Genomic DNA, 24685 nt, shown 5'->3' with positions numbered 1-24685 from the left:
AATTTAGCCATCCTAGAGGGCACCTGGCATCTGGGGCAAGAAACACTGAGGAAAATGGCATCGGCTGATGTCTTTATACCCGAAAAACTGCAGCGATGACATCGGGGGAAGTGCGACACCAGCCGAAGCCAGACCCAGACTTTGGAATCCGGCCGACCGAAGGGCTGCCTGACGACAGGACTACCCATTTGTAAGGACTGCAGATGCATTCCTATCGGACATCTACATTTATGGTAGGTACAAAACTGTACTTTGCAGAAGATACCTCCGTTTCATTGCAGGTTCAACCCATTACCAATTCTCTGCACTGCCCTTTGGCTTATCTACTGCGCCCAGAGTCTTCACAAAATGCCTGGCACCAGTAATTGCATACTGCAGACAAAGAGGAATTCAAATATATCCGTACCTGGACGACCTGCCTCATCCAAGCAGAAAGCAAAGACATTCTCTTACATCATCTGGCCTTTGTAAAACATCTACTAAACTGCCTGGGGTACACAGTAAACGAAAAGAAGTCAAATCTAGTACCCTCACAAAAAATGACATTCCTGGGTGCCAGCTTGAATACAACGGCCCTGAAGACTTATCTTACGCCAGACAAGCAACTACAACTGACTCAATATTTCAAGACAATGGCAGCAAAGACCCAATTAACTGCAAGAAAAATTCTGCAGGCCTTGGGTTTCATGGCATCTTGCATACTAATAATACCATTTGCAAAGCTGCATATGAGGAAATTACAGTGGTACCTAAAAAGCGTATGGTCTCAACACAGCCACAGCTTGAACACAATGATATCTCTCATTCCCTGCCTACAACAGGAATTTCTATGGTGGTCACAGGCATGTCACCTCAACAAGGGTCAGCCTTTCACCTTGCCCCCAGCCAGGCAAACTATCACAACAGATGCTTCAGACTATCCCTGGGGGGCACACATGGCAGGGCAATGCATTCAAGGCCTATGGACCGCAGATCAAAGAAATCTGCACATAAATCAAAAAGAGATGCTAGCTGTACAGAAAGCTCTGACAGCCTTCAAGGATCTATTACATCCAGGACAACTTGCAATAAGGACGGACAACACCACAGTAATGTGGTACATAAACAAGGGGGTACACATTCCTACCCTCTTTGCAGGCAAGCAATGATCTTATGGAATACAGCTCTGGCTTACCAGGATCAGTTACAAGCTCAATTCCTGCCAGGACTGAAGAATACATTGGCAAATGTCCTCAGCAGAAGCATCAAGGATCCCCACGAGTGGAAACTAGCTCCACAAATATTTGCCATGATAACTCAAAAATGGGGCCTTCCAGACATAGACCTGTTTGCCAGTCCTCAAAACTATCAGCTAACAAAGTGTTGTACAAGGACATTTCACCAACAAGCTTGGAAAGTGGACGCACTCTCTTTCAGTTGGAAAAACCTAACAGTATATGCCTTCCCTCCATTGCCTCTCCTCACAAAGGTTCTTCTGAAAGTCAAAAAAGAAAAACCACGACGGATTCTCATAGCCCCAGACTGGCCACGCCATCACTGGTACCCGCTATTGAGAAATATGGCCCACAGCCCTCCACGGATACTGCCTCAAATCCCCCATTTGCTCACGCAACAAAACAATCAGATTCTTCACAGCCAGCTCAAAACTTTAAATCTGGCTGCAATGCAAATCAACTAAACATCCAACCAGCTCCTCTTTCACAAGCAGTTCTGGATGTTATTCTGGAAGCCAGGAGGCCAAGCACCAGGAAGGCCTATTTGGACAAATGGAAAAGGTTTTGTGCCAGGAAACAAGCTAAAGGCCAAGACACAATTCAGCCTCACATGCCTCACATTCTACAGTATTTAGCTGAGATGTTGCACAAAGGACTTTCTTTTTCCTCCATTAAAATCCATGCTTCAGCTATTTCAGCTCACTACAACACGGATCCACCTTTATTTTCACATCCTCTTCTAAGGCAGTTCCTCAGAAGGGTAAAAAACATTAGACCACCCAGGAGAGCTCCTACACCAACATGGGACCTCAATTTTTTTCTGGAAAAACTAACGCTACCTCCCTTTGAACCAGCTTTCTCTGCAGATTTTCAGTTCCTATCATGGAAGACTGCCCTGCTCCTAGAAATAACTTCAGCTAGGAGAGTCTCAGAGCTACAGGCACTAATGGCTGTGGAACCTTTCCTAATTTTTCATCAAGGCAGAGTTTCTCTACGAACTAATCCTTCCTTTGTGCCTAAGGTGGTTTCCAGTGTGGCTTTAAATCAAACCATCCACTTACCCATCTTCTTCCCAAATCCACAGAACAAAGGTGAGAGACTCCTGCATTCCTTGGACATTCACAGGCAACTTCGTTACTATTTGGACAAAACTAAGGCTTTCAGATAATCTGACCAGTTCTTTGTATCCTATGCTACAGCTTCTCAAGGGAAGGCTATATCAAAGCAAACCATTTCTAAATGGATAGGTCATTGCATACGTTTCTGCTATACCCATCATGGGAAACCAGTTCCTGTTACCATTAGGCCCCACTCTACCAGGGCAACAGCTACCTCTACAGCCTTTCTCAGGGGGGTTCCAACCAAGGAGATTTTAGAAGCTGCAACTTGGAGTTCAGCACACACCTTTACCAAACACTATCACTTACCTCTTTACTCTAAGACCAGGGCGGGCTTCGCCACTGCAGTTCTGCAGGGCCTTATAGCCTCCACTAACCCTCTATGATACCTCCACCCTACTTTAGCTTTGGGATTCAACCCAAGTGTGATGACTACAGCAGGGTAACATGATGAACATAGTACAGTTTTGTACCTACCATAAATGTAGATGTTCGAGTGTTCACCCTGCTGCAGTCCAGGTTACCCTCCCTCCATCCCCTCTGATCTACTGACTAAATCTCTTCAATACCTTACTGATGTATTTGCTTATAGCTGAAGGGATTTTGTGTTTGTGAAGAGGTTACTCCATTTGGTACTAATTTCTGACCACCTTTTCTGGGGGCTCCTGACATCTGGGGCAAGAAAAACTGAAGAAAATGGCGTCGGTTGCACTGTATATACCCCTGGCGCACTGACGTCAGGGAAGAGGCGACAGCAACCGACGCCGGACCAAGACTTTGGAATTCCGGCCGACTGCGGGACCGCCTGACGACAGGATAACCCAAGTGTGATGACTGCAGCAGGGTGAACACTCGAACATCTACATTTATGGTAGGTACAAAACTGTACTTTCTCAGCCACATTCCTATTTCTCTGTCTTTCCCTATCCCTTCCTGTATGGTTAAAGATTACTCAGGATTCTTGGGTTCTGTCCATTATCCACCTAGGGTACTATGTAGTCTGCAAATCTCTTCCCCCTTTCATAGGCATTCCTCATCCCCTTCAGGAACAGTTGGCTTTCTTTCTAGGAGTGCTTCAGGATTTTGTGATTCAGGGAACTATTCAGGAAGTTCCAGTTTCTCAAAGGGGAAGGGGTTTTACTCCAGAATGTTCTGAGTTCATAGGAAAGAGGGCACTTGGAGACCCATTCTGGACCTCTCTTACCTAAACACCTTTCTGAAGGTTCCCTTCATTTCGGATGTTGTCCCTTCAGCCTTTGTCCCCTTTGCTGCTTCCTCTGGCTTTTCTAAGTCTTTGGACCTCAGGGATGCTTGTCTTCATATCCCCATTCATCCCCTTTTCAGGAAGTTTTTACATTTCTTTATTGCTTCTTGGCATTTTCAGTTCTCTGCTCTGCCCTTTGGCCTTTCTACTGGCCAAGGGTATTCGCCAAATGTCTCGCTCCTGTGATGGCTTTTTGCAGGCTAAGGGGATACAAGTCTTTCCCTACTTGGATAATCTCCTGATGTTCTTCGTGATTCACTGTTGCAGTCATTACATTTGGGTAATCTGCTGGCAGGTTGCCCTCAGTCGGCCTGAATTCCAAAGTCTTGGGACCTGCGTCGGTTGCTGTCTTCTCTTCCATGACGTCAGGTCATCAGGGGTATAAAACATGCAGCAGACGCCATTTTCTTCAGTCTTTCTTGCCGCACGGTGCCCGAAGCAGAAGCATTTTCGCAAGTGCAGGTCGGCCGACTACTGAAAAATTTGAGTTTGAGTTTCAGAACCAAAGTCTTCAGTAAAGCTAAGTACCCAATTGGGGAAACTTTTTTCTTGCTTTTTACCGATGTCAGAAAAAGTTAATAATTGTATTACTTGTGGGAAGCAAATACCTCATAAGGATTTCCATTTATACTGTATTCCTTACCTAGGCCCTGATCACAATGTGCCTGGCTGTCGGTTTTGTGCTAGGTTTAATCAACGCACTATTAAGCATCGGTATATTTGTGCATCAAAGTATTTTGGAAACAGATTTAACTACCCAGAAATGTCGTCTGATAGCAATCCGACTACCGGAGTACATAAAAAACACAAAGAAAAGGACAGAGAAAGGCAGTCGTGATCCAAAACAGATGATGAAGCTTCTCCTAAGCCAGTCGCCGGTTCGCCGGTACTCAGTGAGGTGCTTTCGCAGCCCCTGATACCCGCTACCTTCGAGTCGCAGGCCTCTACCAACACCCATGTGGAGTCCGGCATGCCACAAGATACTCAAGGTATTGGACCGACTGATGTATCTCCCTCGTATGGGTCCGGAGCCGCTGAGCAGGCACCGGCTTCTGAGGGTGTATTCAGACCTCAACATTTGTATATCAAACCGATGACAGCTACAAAACCAAAGACAAAAGCAACTTCTAAAACTAAAAAACCGACGCATGAGCCACGTGCACAGGCCTCTATGCCTAAAAAACAGATGATCAAAATGGCTGAAGACCTTATTACCTTGATCAGGGATACCCATCCCCCTCCAGATAAGAGGCCTAGGCAAGACACTGATTATGAATCTTCAGATCAGGTTTCTATTTCTTCTGATTCCTCTTCTGATCAGGATTTGTCTATACCTCCCTATGAGGATTCTGATGCTGAGGAGTCTATTCCATCTGCATCTCCTCCTGAGGATTATTCATTTGGAGAAACCTTGCATACTTTGAGGGAGCATTTTCACTGGGAGATTCAAGATTTCTCAGAATCAAAAAAGAGGCTCGAAGATTTCCTTCTCCCTCAGCACAAGCCTTTAGCCATCCACATGTTTTAGACATTGTGGATGATGTGTTTTCAGAGTCAAGCTTGACCCCTGACTCCTTACCTCTGGCTCCCAGTAAGCCTGGCAGATATTACAGGGTACCTGACTTACATACATTTTTATTTAGAAACCCTGCTGCTGATCCGGAAACTATTTCACAGGGTCCAAAGGGAGTTAAGGCCTCAACAGCTAAAAATCCTACACCCTCTGACACAGAAGGGCACTAGACAGATGGGGAAAAAAGGTTTATACATCTGCAACCGTGGTAATCAGGGCCTTAAACTGCCAATTTCATATGATTAAGCACCAACAACATGTTATGGGATTGCTGAAACAGAAAATTATGTTGATTTCAGAATGTGCAGAAAATAAAGAATTGCAGGAATTATTTTATGCAGCTGAACAAGTTGGAAAGCATACTTTGCAATGTGGTTTTGATTCCTTAGAGGCCTCCTGCAGGGCCGTAGTTACTGGATCTGTGATTAGGAGGCATGCCTGGTTAAAGGAACAAAATTTGCCTGATCATGTTAAAGCTAAATTGTTAGATGCACCTTTACAGCATGATTCTCTGTTTGGTATTGAGGCAGAAGAGGTTCTAAAGAAAATGGAAGACAAAGCTAAGTCTATGCAAACTGTTAAAGACTTCTTACAAGTGCAGCCACCAAGATTCAGTAAACACTGGCCCACACAAAATTGGTTCTTTCCTGTGTCAGACAGAGCTCAAAGGGGCAAATCCAGATGCCCTAAGGGTTCCAGAGACCAGGCCCAAGATTCATACAGATCAAAGCAATGGGGGCGCTTCCACCTCCAAATCTGGAGGAGATAAAGCGCAAACCTACAGAAAGCAATCCGTATGACTTCCCTCTGCCTACACCAAGCACTTATCTTTTGGTAGCACCCATAGCGGGAAAATTAGCACTTTTTGCTCAAAATTGGCAGTTAATAACCCAGGACAAGTGGGTACTAAACATCGTATCACAGGGATACAGATTCCATTTCCACACTCTGCCAATGGCAAATGGTCGGCCAGATGTGCCAAAAGATCAATGGGCAGAGGCACAGAAACCGGTTACGTCCCTCATGGATATGGGGGCCATTCAGACAGTACCAGAACAGGAAAAAGGACAAGGTTTTTACTCTAGACTGTTCTTGGTACCCAGAAAGGACAGGGCCTGGTGGCCAATACTGGATTTATCGATTTTGAACACATGCTTGGACATTCCAAAATTCAAAATGCTGACTTTGCAGCAGCTTCTGCCCATGCTGGGCAAGAATGCTTGGCTGGTGACTTTAGGCCTAAAAGAGGCATACCTGCATGTCCCAATAAGACAATCGTGCAGAAGATACCTCAGATTCAAGGCTGACTTAATGCATTACCAATTCTCTGCACTGCCCTTTGGCTTATCTACTGCGCCCAGGGTCTTGACAAAGTGCCTGGCACCATTAATTGCATTTTGCAGACAAAAAAGTATACAAATATATCCTTACTTGTACGACTGTCTCATTCAAGCAGAGAAAAAGGACACACTTCTTCGACACCTAGCATTTGTGAGAAGGCTTCTAACATGCCTAGGATACACAATAAATGAAAATAAATCACAACTGGTACCCTCTCAAAAGATAACATTCCTGGGGGCAAGCTTGGATACAACTGCCCAGATGGCTTACCTCATGCCAGACAAGCAAAGGCAACTGACTGCTTACTTCAAACTGATGGCAACAAAAACCCAGTCTTCTGCAAGACAAATTCTGCAGGCTCTGGGCTTCATGGCATCCTGCATCCTACTAATTCCATATACAAGACTGCATATGAGGAAACCTCAATGGTACCTAAAATGTTTATGGAGTCAACATTCACACAGTCTGGAAACAATGGTTCCTCTCATTCCCTTTCTGCAACAGGAGTTTATATGGTGGGCAAATGCATGTCACCAAAACATGGGACTGCCCTTCACTCTACCCCCTGCTAGCCAAACCTTAACAACAGATGCATCAGATTATGCCTGGGGGGCCCACATGGCAGGAAGCTGCATTCAGGGCTTATGGACACCAAACAAATGCATCTGCATATCAATCAGAAAGAGATGCTAGCTGTTCAAAATGCCCTAACAGCCTTCAAGGATTTACTTCATCCAGGACAAATACTGATAAAGACTGACAACACCACAGTCATGTGGTATATAAACAGGCAAGGGGCCACACACTAATACCCCCTTTGCAGATTAGCCATGGCACTGTGGAACACAGCTTTGACCTACCGAATACATATTCAAGCTCAATTCCTGCCAGGAAAACAAAACACTCTGGCAGACTATTTAAGCAGAAATCTTATGGATCCTCATGAGTGGAAACTAAATCCACAAGTCTCCAGCATGATAACAGAGAAATGGGGGAGCCTAGACATAGATCTATTTGCTTTTCCTCAAAATTATCAATTGAAAAGATTCTGCACAAGGACTTATCACAGACAAGCATAGAAAGTGGACACCCTATCCTTTAGTTGGAAAAACCTATTTGTTTACGCCTTTCCTCCTCTGCCTCTTCTACCAAAGATCCTCCTAAAAGTCAGACAAGAGAAGCCAAAGATATTAATTGCCCCGACCTGGCCCCGCCAATACTGGTACCCAATCCTAAGGAACTTGTCTCAATACCCAGCTTGGACCTTGCCTCAAAGACCACAACTTCTGTCCCAGCAAAACAATCAGATCCTGCACAATCAACTACAGATTCTGAAACTGGCAGCATGGCTAATCATTTAGTCATACAAAAACAACACCTCTCAGTAAAGCTGTGATGGATGTCATTTTGGAAGCCAGAAGGCCTAGTACTAGAAAATCTTATGCTGACAAAGGGAAGAGATTCTGTGTTTGGAATCAAGCACAAGGAACTGATACAGCAGAACCTGATATTCCTCAGATATTGCAATACTTAACTGAGATGCTTGACAAAGGCCTATCTTTCTCATCATTCGAAATCCATGCCTCTTGCCATTTCAGCTCATTACAATACAGAGCCACCAATCTTTTCTCATCCTTTACTAAAGCAGTATCTTAGAGGAGCCAAACATTTAAGGCCTCCTAGAAGATCACCATTACCTGCATGGGGCCTAAATTATGTGTTGAAAAAGCTCACCCTGCCTCCATTTGAACCAGCTGCTTCCACTGATCTAAAGTTCTTATTATGGAAAACAGCTCTGCTGCTAGCAATTACTTCAGCAAGAAGAGTTTCAGAGCTGCAGGCCCTCATGGCTGTAGAACCTTTTATCATATTTTACCCAGACAGGGTGTCTCTGAGGACAAATCCTACTTTTATGCCTAAGGTGGTTTCCAGTGTGGCCCCTAATCAAACAATTCATCTGCCAACTTTCTACCAAATCCACAGAACAAGGGGAGAGAATTCTGCATTCCTTGGACGTACACAGACAGCTAAGATTCTACTTGAGCAGGACTAAAGCTCTAAGAAAAACTGAGCAATTACTAGTGTCATATATTGCAGGATCAGAAGGAAAGGCTATTTCAAAGCAGACAATTTCAAAGTGGATAAGCCACTGCATCCGTTTCTGCTACTTACACCATGGTAAACCTGTGCCCAAGGCCATTAGGTCTCATTCCACCAGAGCTGCAGCTACTTCAGCAGCCTTTCTCAGAGGAGTACCAATCAAAGACATTCTAGAAGCTGCTACTTGAAGTTCTGTTCACACCTTTACAAAGCATTACCATTTGCCTCTCTACTCTAAGTCCAGGGCAGGCTTTGCCACTGCAGTGCTGCAGGGCCTTCTAGCTGCACCTAATGCTGTTTAGCCCCAGCCTCCCAACCATAGCTTTGGGATTCTACCCAAATGTAATGACTGCAACAGTGAAACACGAAGAACATAGTACAGTTGTGTACACTTACCATAAATGTAGATGTTCGAGTGTATTCACTGTTGCAGTCCAGGTTACCCTCCCGCCATCTCCCTGTCATTCTGAAATTTATCTTTCCTTCTCTATCTTCTACAACCTATGTGGTGTATTTGCTTGTAGATGAAGGTAAAGTTTATATTGATGCATGTATATTTATATATATATATATATATATATATATATATATATATATATATATATATATATATATATATACATGTGTATATATAAACATTTTCTACCTTTTTGGGGGCACCTGACATCGGGGGCAAGAAAAACTAAAGAAAATGGCATCAGCTGCATGTTTTATGCCCCTGACGACCTGACGTCATGGAAGAGAAGACAGCAACTGACGCAGGACCCAAGACTTTGGAATTCAGGCCGACTGAGGGCAACCTGCCAGCAGATTACCCAAATGTAATGACTGCAACAGTGAATACACTCGAACATCTACATTTATGGTAAGTGTACACAACTGTACTTTTCAGGCATCCTCTCCTGAGATTCTCCTGCAGAATCTTTACTTTGCCATTTCCCTCTTGTAAAGCCTGGGGTTCACTAAAATTTCAAAAGGTCCTTTCTGACTCCTTCACAGGATCATGTATTTCTGGGGTTCAGGATCCAGACTATTCCAATGCTGGCATGCTTGCCTCCTCCCAAGAGTATAACTCTCATCACTTTCTTTCAGTCCCTTCTTCCTCTGGCTTCAATCACAGCCAGGGAGTTTGTGAGTTCTAGGTTTCATGGCCTCCACCATTCCTGTTTCTCCCATTTGCCAAGCTCCACTTGAGAAAACTTCAGTGGTTTCTGAAGTCAGTTTGGCTTCAGCATCATCTCCTCGGCTTCTTTGTTCCTCTTCTTCCATGCCTCAAGCTGAAATTTCAGTGGTTTCAGCAGTTGAGACTGAATCCAGGGCATCATTTTCAACCCCCTCTTCCCTCTCTTGAGCTGTTCACAGATGCTCCAAACCTGGGATGGGGAACATCCTTTGGATTTCTAAAGGTGCAGGGAACTTGGTTGCTTCAACTAAGAAAAGACAACTTTTAAAGTAAAAAGTTGAGAACTCCTCTGCTTGCTTTTCACCCTCTTCTCCCCAGGACTTCTCAAGATGTTTACAGACTATACCACAGTGATGTGGTATGTCAACAACCAGGGGGGGGGGGGTGAGATATTATCTCCTGTGCTGGATGGCACTACTAGTGTTGGAACTAGCTGTCCATTGTGGTGTGATACTTCAGGCTGTTTACATTCCCACAAGTCAGAATATTGTGGCAAACTCTCTGAGCAGGTCCATAATGCAATCCCATGAATGAAAGCTTCACAGAGATGTGTTTCTGGACAGTGTTCAGTAGTGGAGTAGTGCTCAGTTGGATCTTTTTGCCTTCCATCTGAACGAACAACTTCCTCTTTGTGCCAGAGTCTCAGGTCCTCTGGTCTGGAAGGTGAATGCCCTTTCTTTTCCCTGGAATATTATGTGTCTCTCTGCCTTTCCTCCCCTACCACTCATTCCAAAAGTCCTATTCATAGTACAACACAATGCTCTCAAAGTCTTGTTGCTTACTCTGTTTTGGCACAGACAGCATTGGTTCTCTCTTCTGCTTTTAGCCAAGGGCAGTCATCACAAGTTACCTCAGAGTGGACCTACTCACACAAGACAAGAGAGCTCACATCCATCCCCACCTGTTCACTCTTCAGCTGAGATAAGATTTTGATTCCATATAGACACCTTTTTTTTCTGAGGACATGCTTAGGGTCCTGCAAGAGGCCAGGAAGCCCACAACTAGGAAATCCTGCTTATTCAAATGGAAGATGTTATCTATTTGGTGTCTTTCTTGTAACTTGGATCTGCTTTTTGTGGATGTTCTCTTGGTTCTGTCTTATCTGTGTGAACTGCTCATTGTTGGGTTGTTTTATTTTTCTGTTAAAGCCTGCTTATCAGCTATTTCTGCTTGTCTGCCTTGATCACCTCCTTTAGCTTTTAGATTTGAAATTAAACAGTTTCTTAAATGTGTCCTTCATACTAGGCCTCCCAGGAAGTCTTTTACTCCTCCCTGGGATTTTAATTTTTCTTTGGAAAAAATGGATCCAGGCTTATTTTGAGCCTTCAGCTTCCATACAGCATTGTTCTTTGGAGACTACTTTTATTAGCCCTTACTTCTGCCAGATGGGTGTCATAGCTTCAAGCTGTTATAACTTGTCCTCCTTTTTTAGTGTTCCATAAATCAGGGCGTCCCTTCATACTAATCCTTTTATACCAAGTGGTGAATTACTTGTCTCTTAATCAGTCTATTCATTTGCCCACTTTTTCCCTTCTCCACAATCTTCTAGTGAGAAGGTGCTGCACACTTTGGATGTACATTGACAACTCAGATTTTATTTGGATAAGACTAAGACTTTTTGTAAATCTGATCAGCTGTTTGATGTTCATCGTGCATACAGCTGCAGTAATCACAGATGGGTTCTCTGCCGTCAGGCGGTCCCTCGGTCGGCCAAATTCCAAAGTCTAGGTCCGCCGTCGGTTGTAGTCGCTTTCTCTCCTGACGTCAGTGAGGCCGGAGTATATAAGACACAGCTGACGCCATGTTCTCCAGTCTTTTTTGCCGCGCAGTGCCCGAAGCAGAAGCAGTTCGCAAGTGCCAGTCGGCCAGCTCCTGAATTATGGAAATATTGGAAACCGAAGTCTTCATTAAAGCTAAGTACCCCATTGGGGAAACTTTTCTTGCCTCAGACCGATGTCAGAAAAGGTTAATAATTGTATTTCTTCTGGGAAGCAAATACCACATAAGGATTTCCATTCCCTCTGCATACCTTGTTTAGGCCCAGACCACGACGTCTCGGGCTGTCGCTTTTGCGCTACCATCAATAAACGCACTATTAAGCGTCGGGCGGAGTTCGCCCAACACTATTTTGGTAAAGCCTTTGATTATAAAATGTCGTCGGACACTCCGACTACCGTTTTGTCCAAAAAACGCAAGGACAAAGGACCGACACGCGAGGCCCGCGGTCCCTGCCGACACCACGCCAAAACAGGCTACACGTGGTCCGGTTCTCAGCAAGACGCCTTTGCAGTCCCTGACTACCGACGACACTCCTTTGGTGGTGTCCTCTGTACCCGAGACCGCTGGGACCTCGGCCCTTTCCCAGACTACAACCACCGAAGCCTTTGCTAATGTTGAGACTACTAATGTGGACAGGTCCACTTCCACCCATGGTGTCTTTAGACCCTCATCTTCTTTTTCTATTAAGGCCTTTTCTAAATCCAAAGCAGCCAGGCATCCCAAGAGGCCTGTTGCACAGGGCCCATCTCCAGGTCCCATGCCTAAAAAACAGATGCTTAAAATGGCTGAGAATTTAATTACTCTTATCAGGGGTTCTCAACCCCCTCCAGACAAGAGACCCAGAGTGGAGGAAGATTCTCCCTCTTCTGATCAGGGATCCATTTTATCAGAACATTCTGATGTAGAGGAACACTCTTACTCCCCTTTTGAGGATTCGGATGCAGAGCAGTCCATTCCTTCTGTATCTCCTCCTGAGGATTTTTCCTTTGGGGAAACCTTGCACACTTTGAGGGAACACTTCCATTGGGAAGGCCAAGACTTTTCAGATTCCAAGAAAAGACTTAGGGAATTTCTTTTGTTACCTCAACACAGACCTCTGGGGATACCCCCTGTTTTGGACATACTTGATGATGTTTATTCGGAGGCTTGCCTTAACCCGGATTCTCTGCCTCCTGCACCAGTCAAACCTGATAGGTACTACAGAGTACCTAACTCTCACCAATTTCTATTCAAAAGCCATAATGCTGACCCTGAAACCATTTCACAAGGCCCCAAGGGATTGAAGGCCTCCACTGCCAAAAATCCACTTCCTGCAGAAAGAGAGTCAAGATCTTTAGAAAGGTGGGGAAAAAAGGTATATACCTCAGCCACCCTAGCCATGAGGGCCTTAAATTGTCAGTTTCATATGCTTAAATATCAACAGTTCCTGTTATCACAATTAAGGAATAAAATGTCTCAACCTGAACAACCAGATTTGAAGGAGTTACAGGATATGATGCATAGTGCAGAGCAAGTGGGTAAACACACCTTACAATGTGGTTATGATGCCCTAGAGGCCTCAAGTAGAGCGGCTGCTACAGGATCAGTCATTCGCAGACATGCCTGGCTTAGGGAACAAAATTTGCCTGATCATGTGAAAGCTAAACTTCTAGATGCTCCTTTACAAAAGGATGTGCTGTTTGGTACTAATGCTGAGGAGATACTACGGAAAATGGAAGAAAAAGCCAAATCTATGCAAACTGTCAAAGCTTTTTTACAGGTCCAACCACCACGCTTTTAGCAGAAATTGGCCTTCAAAAAACTGGTCCTTTCCAGCCACTGACAAGCCCCAAAGAGGTAGATACAGATGCACAAGGGGCAGAGGGCAATCACAAGGATCATATAGAGGCCGACAATGGCAAACTCCAGCACCAAGAGGTGGCGAAGACAGTGCACAACAATACAGGAAGCAAACCCAATGACTCCCTCATTTCCATGCCAAGCATGTGTCAGCTGGCAGCACCTTTGGGAGGAAAGCTAGCATTATTTGCAAGCAATTGGCATATTGTCACAACAGACAAATGGATCCTGGACATTATAAACAGAGGCTACAAATTTCAATTTCACACTCTTCCAAAAATGAGAGGCATGCCAAACCTGCCACAAAATCAAAGGGCAGAAGCACACCTGCAAATTTCAAAGCTCATAAGCATGAGAGCTATTCAAGAGGTACCTACTCACGAACAAGGTCAAGGTTTTTATTCAAGACTTTTTCTGGTACCAAGGAAAGGAACCGACTGGAGACCCATTTTGGACTTATCCATCCTAAACACATTTCTACTTGTACAAAAATTCAAGATGCTCACATTACAGCAGCTTCTTCCCATGCTGGGCAAGGAGTTTTGGCTGGTAACATTGGACCTCAAGGAGGCATACCTGCATGTCCCAATCAGACAAAGCTGCAGAAGATACCTCAGATTTCTTGCAGGTTCAATCCACTATTAATTCTCTGCATTGCCCTTTGGCTTATCTACTGCGCCCAGAGTATTCACAAAGTGCCTGGCATCAGTGATTGCCTACTGCAGACTTCAAGGGATACAAATTTACCCTTATCTGGACGACTGCCTGATCCAAGCGGACAGCAAGCACATACTTCTGGAACATCTGGCATATGTGACACGGTTACTGCTTTCTCTGGGATACACAATCAACAAAGAGAAATCCAGGCTAACACCATCTCAGAAAATAACTTTCCTGGGTGCCAACTTGGACACAAACACCCAGATGGCCTACCGATTGCCAGAAAAACAGGGGCGACTATCTCAGTACTTCAAAATACTAGCAAAAAGTACCAGGCTTACTGCAAGGAAAATCCTGCAGGCTCTGGGATTCATGGCATCTTGCATTCTTTTAATCCCATGTGCAAAGCTGCATATGAGGAAACTTCAATGGTACCTAAAAAACGTATGGTCTCAACACAGTCACTGTTTGGAAACAATAATACCAATAATTCCATGTTTGCAAAAGGAATTTCTATGGTGGGCCCAAGCATGTCAAGCAAACACAGGCCTCCCATTCTGCAAGCCTCAAGCAAAGCAAGTCATCACAACAGATGCCTCAGATTACTCCTGGGGGGCGCACATGACGGACAGGTGCTTTCAGGGCAAATGGTCCCAAAAGGAAAAGCACCTTCACATCAATCAAAAAGAAATGCTAGCAGTAATAAATGCAATTACAGCTTTCAAGGACTTCCTGCATCCAGGACAATTACTGATAAGAACAGACAACACCACAGTAATGTGGTACATAAACAAACAAGGAGGAACACATTCATACCCCTTGTGCAGACTAGCCATGTCTCTTTGGAACTTGGCTCTGGAATGGCAAATCGAACTTCAAGCACAGTACTTGCCAGGATTGGAAAACACACTGGCAGACAACCTAAGCAGAAATATGACAGATCCACACGAATGGAAGTTACATCCTCAGGTGTTTACAGAAATAATACAAGCGTGGGGGAGGCCAGACATAGATTTTTTTGCCTCCCACAGGAATCATCAATTGGAAAAGTTTTGTTCGAGGACCTTTCATCCAAAGGCCTGGAGAGTGGACGCCCTTTCATTCAGTTGGACAGCATGGACAGTTTACACTTTCCCACCTCTGCCTCTTCTGCACAAGGTGCTTTTGAAAGCAAGAGCAGACAGACCGAAGATGATACTGATTGCTCCAGATTGGCCAAGGCAACACTGGTATCCACTCCTGAGGAGCCAAACACATACTCCTCCCTGGTCCCTGCCTCTAATGCCTCTTCTGTTGACTCAGCACAGCTACAAAACTCTTCACAGTCAGCTGAAAACACTCAATCTCGCTGCATGGAAAATTCCTTAACACCACAACAGACCCTACTCTCCAAGGAGGTGCAGGATGTCATTTTGGAGGCCAGAAGGCCATCTACTAGAAAAGCTTACTCCGCAAAATGGAAGCGGTTTTGCTCTTGGAATGAGAAGAGGCCAGGACCCTAGAAAAATGAACATGCCTCAGGTATTACAGTATCTAGCTGAGCTGCTGAACAGTGGACTTTCATTTTCTTCCATAAAAATCCATGCCTCAGCCATTTCTGCAGAATTCAACACGGATCCTCCTTTATTTTCTCACCCACTCTTACGACAGTTCCTCAGAGGGGCTAAGAATATAAGACCACCAAGGAAGCAACCAATACCAGCCTGGGATCTTAATTACATACTGGAAAAATTAACATTGCCTCCTTTTGAACCAGCTGCCTCAACAGATTTGCAATATTTGTCCTGGAAAACAGCCTTCCTTCTGGCTATCACTTCAGCTCGTAGAGTTTCAGAACTACAGGCCCTCATGGCGGTGCAGCCCTTTCTCATCTTCCATCAGGACAGGGTTTCCCTTCGTACCAACCCATCATTTATGCCTAAAGTGGTATCCAGGGTAGGTTTAAATCAAGCCATACACCTTCCTACCTTTTACCCCAATCCTCAAAACAAAGGGGAAAGGCTGCTACATTCTTTAGACATCCATAGGCAGCTACGTTACTATTTGGACAGAACAAAGTCCTTCAGGAAATCAGAACAACTCTGTGTCCTATGCTGTAGGGGCTCAAGGGAAGCCAGTCTCCAAGCAGACTATTTCAAAGTGGATAGGCCACTGCATACGGTTTTGTTATTCCTATCATGGGAAATCTGTTCCTACAGGTATCAGATCACACTCCACCAGGGCCACAGCTACCTCTACAGCCTTCCTCAGAGGAGTTCCTACCAAAGATATTTTGGAGGCAGCCACTTGGAGTTCTGTACATACCTTCACAAAACACTACCACCTGCCTTTATATTCCAGAAATAGAGCAGGCTTTGCCACTGCTGTGTTGCAGGGCATTCTGGCTCAACCCAGTTCCTCCTAGTACCAACCACCCTGTGCGTAGCTTTGGGACTCTACCCATCTGTGATTACTGCAGCTGTATGCACGATGAACATAGTACAGTTTTGTACCTACCATAAATGTAGATGTTCGAGTGCTAATACAGCTGCAGTACAGGTTTCCCTCCCTCCTTCCCCACTTGATAAAGGCATGGGGCCTAACAACCTCTTCATACAACCTGACTGGGTTATCCTTCTATGGTTTATTTGCTTGCAACTACTGATTTTGGATTATATTGCATTGCTTGTATATACATATATACATAATTTATGTATTGCCTTCCTTCTGGGGGCACCTGACATCTGGGGCAAGAAAGACTGAAGAACATGGCGTTGGCTGTGTCTTATATACTCAGGCCTCACTGACGTCAGGAGAGAAAGCGACTACAACCGACGCCGGACCTAGACTTTGGAATTCGGCCGACCGAGGGACCGCCTGACGGCAGAGAACCCATCTGTGATTACTGCAGCTGTATTAGCACTCGAACATCTACATTTATGGTAGGTACAAAACTGTACTTTTCCTTTCATCCTATATGCTTAGGACTGGCTGTGCCCAAGCAAACTGTTTCTTTTTGTTACTCCTTTCATGGTAATAGCCTATCTTCTTCTGTTAAGGCTCATTCTTCTAGACTGTGGCGTCTTCTGATGCTTTTTTCAAGGGTTTGGATACAAACTCTATTCATAGGTTCATATGTTCATACTAGGCTATCTGCCCTAGGGCATTTATAAGCCTAGCCAGAGTGTGTTTGGCTTTTGCCACCCATTTTAAATTAATTTTGCTATGCCCTTTTTCGAGGTTAGTATACTGTGCCTGTCTCTAACAGTGACACAGAAGTGATACCCGGGGTAAACCTATGATCTCCCATCCACTCATCAAGATTCCTCTTGAAGAGAGTCAATGAGGGACTCTGCCTAACCTGGACTGGGATTTTATTCCAGAGTGAAGGGAGCCTCTGGGTTATGAATCTGTCCCTCCAGCATGTCCTATTTATTTCAGTGCTGAGGTTCAAGTCTCTCGAGCGTGGCTCGATGGGATTTGGATTTTCTGAGGTGCAGCATGTCCATTAATTCCGGGTTGGACATGGCTTTATACGTCAGGCACAGATCGCCTCTGAGCAGGCGGTATGCCACTGAGTAGAGCTGGAGTTTCTTTAACTGGGCAGCATATGGCATGTGTTTGAGCCCTATGATCCTCTTGGTGAGGTACTTTTGGGGTCTTTCCAGTTGCTGCAGGTGTCTGGTAAGGTACATCCTGAAAGGGGCATTGTACTCAATTATGGGCCTGATGAGGAATGAGTAAAGAGGCACGATGACCTCCCCTGATCTAGATGTGAATCCCTTCATGATTAGGTGGGCTATATAAAATGTTTTTCTAACCACTTTGGCCACGTGGTTGTCAAATGAGAGATTGCTATCAACTTGGGTCCCCAGGTCCCTAATTACTTCTTCTGTACTTAATGGATTACCACCTATGCGGTAATTTGTGGGCACTTTGTTTTTGCCAAAGGGGATGACTATACACTTTTTGGTGTTTAGCTTGAGGCCATGGCTCTGGCACCAGTTGTCTGTTTCTATGAGGCCCTTTGGGAGGATGCTTGTGTCGGCTGGAGAGTCGATTATGGCGCCCAGTTTACAGTCATCTGTGAACTTATTCAGCCACAGTCCTTCCGTGTTGGCCTGTACCTCCGAGAAATATATACCGAACAAGAGAGGTCCCAGGAATGAGCCTTGTGGGACGCCACTTGTAACTGGTTTGGAGTCTGACATGGCTCCAGCAATTCTAACCATATGGGTTCTGTCCTTGAGCCAGTTTGCAACCCATCTAGTGACATAGGGGTTTATATGTAAGCTGGTGAGCTTATCTATAATGCCCGAGTGGGGTATTGTATCAAAGGCTTTTGCGAGGTCCAGGTAGGCTGTGTGGACCACTTTCTCCTCGTCAATGACCTTGGTGACTGTTTCAAAGAAATCAACCAGGTTTAAGAGGCAGGATCTGCCCTTAACAAAGCCGAACTGGGTAGGATCCAGTGTCTGTAGGTCCCCAATATCTTTATTTATGAGGTCCATGATGATCCTTTCCATAGCTTTGCAGACCAAGCTTGTCAGGCTTATGGGGCGATAGTTTCCAGGATCCGTTGAGGCACCACCTTTGTGGAGAGGGACCACTGTTGCTGTATGCCACTCTTTGGGTGCATATCCTGTAGTAAGGCTGAGATTGAACAGTAGTTTTATGTTTGGGTTTAGCTCTTCTTGGAGTTCATGTAGGACGCAGCCCGGGACACCGTCTGGTCCCATTGATGCTGTGTTTTTTGCTTTGGAGAGGGCAGCTCTTACCTGAGCATCTGAGATGTCGGGGGCAGCACTCTGCTGGGATTAATATTTGCCCTTTTGGTGGGGAGGGGGGGGAGAAGTTTGCGCTGAACCTGTCAGCTAGGACGTTGGCAATGTTTGTGGGTTCGGTGTATTTTTTGTCATTTTGGATTAATTCTGAGCATATCTGGGAATTCCCACCCAGGTTCCTAACATAACTAAAGAAAGCCTCGTGATTATCCTTAGTGTCCTGTGCAATTTTTCTCTCGAAGCTGGCCTTAGACGATTTTATGAGTGCCCATAGTTTTTTGCTAATACTGATCAGAGATGCCTTCCCTTTTTGGGATTTTGCTGTATCATGTAGTAGCTTCCTCCTTCTATTGTATAGTTTGTTTATGGCTGGGGTCCAACAGACAGGACGTCTGCCTTTGGAGGATTGGGTCTTGGTTTTATTTGGGATTGCATGATCCATGCATTCCTGGAGGTGTTCATAGAATGCGTTTATAAAGGTTTCTGCGGTCTGGGCCGTATTTTCCACAGGCCCGGGGGCTTTGAAGGATTCCAACTCGGTTTTGAGGCGTATGAAATTTGCTTTAGAGAAGTTTTTTACTGTGGTTTTCAGGGCAGGGGGTGGAGTCGGGATGTGAATATCCAGTGAGATTAGTTTATGGTCTGATCTTACCAGTGAGGGATACACTTCTGGTCTGGAGCATAGAGTCCCCATGTTGGTGATGATCAGGTCCAGTATGTTTTCCCCTCTTGTGGGAGTGGTAACAAGTTGTTCCATAGCATTTGAGTTTATAAATTCTAGGAACCTTTGGGCTAGGTTGTTGGAGCTAGAGTAATGCTCCCAGTCTATGTTTGGGTAGTTGAAGTCGCCCAATTTAATGGTGTTTGGAGAGACCTTCATATTTTCCAGTGTTCTCAGGAAGGCCGAGTGGGGTTCCTGGGTTTGGGAGGGTGGTCTGTAACAGGCTATAAACTGGAAGGAAGTTTTACCCACTGTTAGTTGCACATGGATAGTGTCTGATGCTTTGTGCTGTGCCACCAACCTGGAGCTGTGGGTATCTTTGACGAATATTGATACTCCCCCTCCTTTTGTGGTACGGTCCAAGTTTTGGGGCCGAAAAGCATGGTATGAGGTATAACCTGGTAGTGCTGGGGTGCTCTCGGGAGCCTTGAATCAGGTTTCTGTTACTGCACAGATATCGATGTTCTCCATGCTAAGGAGAGTTTCGAGTGCATGCATCTTGAGGTTTAGACTTCTGGCATTGAGTAGCATTACTCTTAGTTTCTTATCCCTTGTGATACCTATGGAGGTGGGTTTGTCTTTTGAGCCTTGCCTAAAAAAGGCACTATGGGGGTAGCAAGAGCCTTTGCCAATATCCGAACGCCTGGGGGTGACAGATGCAAGCCATCCCTAGCGAAGCATCGTGGCTTGTCGAGCATGTCATCCCAGGCTGACAGGCATTGGATCCCCTTTGAATGACACCAATACTTAAGCCAATTGTTGAAATTGATCATCTTGTCTTCATATTGTGGCATCATTCTTGGTGAGGGTAAGATGCTACTCAAGGTCAGGGTCATACCGGCCTGGGCTACATGCTCAGAGAGCTCATCTATGTCTCTTCATGTAGTCCAGGGAGGTATGTCTCAGGTCATTCACACCAGCATGGACAATGACTGAGTCATATTTGTACTTGCCTTGGAGTGACCTGAGTGCTTGTGTTATGTGGCAGATCCTAGCGCCCAACAGGCAGCTCACCGTGACCTTCTCCTTGTTCAGCCTGGTGAGTGGGACGTCAGTGTGCCTGACGATAGTCACCTATTACAAGTGTATCAGGTGTGTTGTTTAGCCTTAAGGGCTGTGACTGTTCGGCACACTGGCTTTGTGAGCTGTGTTGCACGTGTTTTGTTTTGGGGTAGCAGTTGCTTGGGTGTCTGCTTTGGAGGTCTCTGCTGCTTAGGCAGATTTTTATTTAGAGCCTCCGAGTATGTTTTTGTGTGTTTGTGTTTGGTTTGCTGTCGTGGTAGGTCTATGTGAGACTGGAATTGTAGTGAGTGTGGTTTCCTTCTCCTCCTGACTGGTTTCACCAGTACTGAGTTGAGAGAGCTTAGCCTCCAGTATGGCTATATGGTTGCATCTCTGACATGTGTTGGAATTTGTTGGGAGGAGGAGAGGGTTGTCTGTGTACATGATGCAGTTGTAACATTGCCTCAAGATTCCCAGATTCACCAGCTGGACCGGAGAGGAGATTGACAACTGACCTTTGGACATGCTAGAATAGTATTGGGAATTCCTTTATAATTGAAAAAAAAGGACCAATGGGGAACGAGGTTCTCAAGGGGAGTTTGTGAGGGTGTAGTGCTTTTAATATTTTAGTGCTGACTTATATAATTGCTTTAGTGAGCAAGTGCCAGGTAACTTAAATGCAATGTGTTTCAGGTAACTTAAATGCAAAAACGACAAACAGTAACTTTCAAGTGAAACAAGGAAATAAGTACAGTAAGCAATGCAGATATCACTAGGGATCCACAGAAGCGCTGAAAAGCCGCGTTTTAGGTGGAATTAGCGTTTCAGGGAAAAAACAAGCAAACAAACAAGCAGCAGTTATCTTAGAGATATAACAAGAAGTAGTTATCTTGGAGATAAAACCCAAGAAGTTAGGATCAACTAAACCACCTCCACCAAGAGACTAGTCACACCTCCACCAAGAGACTAGTCACCAGTGGAGAACTCCAGGGCTGTGCATTAGACCCACTCCTGTTTGGCATCTACTTCTCAGAAGTCAAGGCTAATGTCAAAAGCCTCTGGCTCACCAAGTTCACAGATTGTAAATTGGGCACTATCTTAGATTCCCCCCATGACACCAACATTCTACAAGGGGTCTAACACAAACAAATGACTGGTTTGAAAACCACGGATTAAAAGTCACTGCAGAGAAATGCATTATAATGCCCTTTGGAAAACCATCCACCCAAGTGAATTACTTCATTGATCAAACAAATCTGAGTTTGCCGATTAGTCTAGGATCTGGGAACATATGTAGACCGTTGTCTGGTATTCGACCAACATGTATCCAGGATAGTAAGAAAATCATTCTACTGGAGTGTCCTTCTGAACCACATTCTAAAAGAATGAATATTATTCTAAGAATTAACTCATCACATTGTATACAAAATTCCCCTATTCTAAGTAAAGTACAAATCAAAGAAGCTTAGACAAGCAACTTGATGATTAATCAGATGCAGAGACCTGTCTTTCATGCTTCTGACCTTTAGCTGCTGTTGCACCTGCTGTAAATATTGCATATAGTATGTTGGCGTTTACTACACCATGCAGTTAGGATAATTCTATGCATTTTTCTGTTAAAATTTGAAAATAAATAGTAAATGGGTTTTTTCTATGTGGCTTAGTAGAAATATGATCCAATTGCATGTCAAAACAAAGATTACTTTGTATCTGGCAATTTTCACGATTGAATATATTGTTATCTACTGTAATATACTTTTGGAAAACAAATGAAAGTAAATATGAAAAAAAAAAAGAAAGAAAATTATTCTACATTGCCCAACTCATAAGGAAGGGGTATGGCATCCAGGTCCAAGGAAGTAATAATACCACTGTTCTCAGCCCTTATCAGACCCATCATTGGGTACAGTGCCCCGTTTGGCATGTACATAGCCAGGCACTAACAGCTGGAATGCCCTCAAAGGTTCCTCCCCAGGAAAATCCAGGGTATGAATACCCTGCCCTGCACAGATTGCCTTAAGGTCCTGTTTCTGTACTCAGTCTTCTACAGGTTACTGAGAGGCGATCTATGCTTAGCATACAAGGCTTCTTTGGATCCTACAGGTTACTGAGAGGTGATCTATGCTTAGCATATAAGGCTTCTTTGGATCCAGCTCTGATAGATCTCTTGCACATCTGCAAGACAAACAACACCAGAAACACTAGATTCAAGGACCGGAACTTTGTCTGCAACATAAATAGAACTTTCTGGAGGATGTATATGTGCCTCAAAGCATCCCACACACTACGGAATAAGCTCCCCATGTACCTGAAGCAGAGTTCATCCCTGACCCTGTTCAAAAGAAATATTGATTATGGGAAATCACAAATTCTTCCTTAGCCTGCCCCTCATGTCCCTGATGGACAGAGGTTGACAGTAAGTAAATTAATCCCCAGCTAACATACCCCCTACTAACTTAACCTTTAGCTACCTCTTTACTAACATACCTCACCATAAAGGCACTCAAGGAACTCTCAGGCAAAACGGGGTGGGGTTGCACAGCTAGGCCTGGAAAGACCCTGGTAGTCATTAGTGTGGTATGAACCTGTTTGTTGTACGTCAGCAAACTGAAGGCATTAGGTATCTTAGGAGGTCATAGCAGATCTGTTAGCCCTACATTTTCCACAGATGCACCTGTTGGGGATGACCTTTCTTCTTTCACAAACACACATGCACACACAAATAAAAAAGGAAGATGGTGCAGGCAACTTTCCCCCTTTCTACCCTACATCATTCTGGCATGAGGAGAATCCCATCCTGTGCAGGGGATGTGCAAAGCTATAGAAGTCTGACTTGATTCGCTGATGTCAACCTTCGGTCAGTTGAGGTATTGATTTGCTTCAGTGTTACTGTGGCAGTAATCCTTTTATTTAAACATCTTCTGCTTTAAGTTGTTACATAGCTGTACTGTCTTAACTGATGTCATTTGTGTGTTAAAATTATCTATAATGTTCCCCATCTACACAACTCCTACAGTATGCTGGTGTGTGGAAAGACTGCTTTGCTTGTTTTTATGGTATAGCTTACCCAAGACTTGGAGCTTGATCCCTTCCCTTTAAGAAGTCATCCTTCAGCAGTCTTTGTTAGTTTTTATCTACCATAAACTTGCCATAAGTACCATGAACAATGGCATAAGTTAAGGCGAGCTGACCTAGAACAATACAGGCTCCAGCATGAGCCATGCATGGGTCTATAAAGGGGAAGTGACTGTTAAGAAAACTGGCTATTCAGGCAAGCAGGAGGGTTATGTTGGTGACTTACTGTTTTTGAAAATCTCCTTTTAAGGTGAATGTCTTCACATATTTGTATTTTATGACGGTTACATATCCTTAAGATGGACTTCTGAATTGCATCCTGTTTTCCTTTCTTCTGTCTGTTTTTGAGTACAGGCATTCATCTGGGACATATTAGCTACATAAGTGTTTTGAAAGCGTAACAATTAACAAAAGTATAATTTAATAAATCTTTTAGGAAAATTATATTTCTTTTCAGGAAAATGTTCTGCATTGTCTGGGGAAAGTAACTGTTGGCTTTGGTGGTGACTGTATCCTTTTATACTGAAATTTGTATACCTGGTACAGGGGAAGAGGGATGAATGATGAGCATTTTTTGTTTTATAATATATTTGTTTTTGCAGTTGGAGAGAGCAGAAGTTCGCTTAGAGGGAATCGATACCATGCTGAAACTAGCTTCTAAAATCTTCTTACTTCCATCTGTTCAGTACTCCATGTTTTGTGGATGGCAAAGACTTATCCCAGAAGGAAGTAATATAGGGTGAGTGTTCATTTATAAATTTGAACTGTCCAGTGCATTCTTTGGAATTGTAGGGGTTCTGTTAATGTTGTCAGATGTTTGCCTACATTTTATAAATCCACACTGATCCCAGCCTTTTATTCTTGGCATTATCTTTAACATTCTGCTTGCTGAGACCGTCATAGTTTTGTAGTCATGATTCAGTATTGAAATGGGTCTATGTGACCATGGATCAAGAGGCGCTTTCCTTTCCCTTGATGTAGCTGTCACTGCTGTTGTTTCCAAGTGAGGGGTGCATCCCACCCAGAAAAAAAATATTAGTAAAAAAAGCTAGC

At 44.3% G+C, this 24685-nt stretch overlaps 1 protein-coding gene across 1 annotated transcript in view; it reads left to right on the top strand.

Moving 5' to 3' along the window:
- HERC2 (HECT and RLD domain containing E3 ubiquitin protein ligase 2) overlaps window positions 1-24685 on the top strand; it is a gene marked incomplete in the record, with an annotated part of 3551743 nt that overhangs the window by 1581398 nt on the left and 1945660 nt on the right. The window contains 1 exon segment of the mRNA XM_044072055.1: window positions 24235-24371. Coding sequence (XP_043927990.1) covers window positions 24235-24371 — 137 coding nt within the window.

This window comes from Protopterus annectens, chromosome 5.part0 (assembly GCF_019279795.1).
Source record: "Protopterus annectens isolate FY-2018-M chromosome 5.part0, PAN1.0, whole genome shotgun sequence".
Classification (NCBI taxonomy): Eukaryota; Metazoa; Chordata; order Ceratodontiformes; family Protopteridae; genus Protopterus; species Protopterus annectens.
The sequence above is the reverse complement of the archived record's forward strand: the minus strand, read 5'-3'. Positions and strand labels throughout refer to the sequence as shown.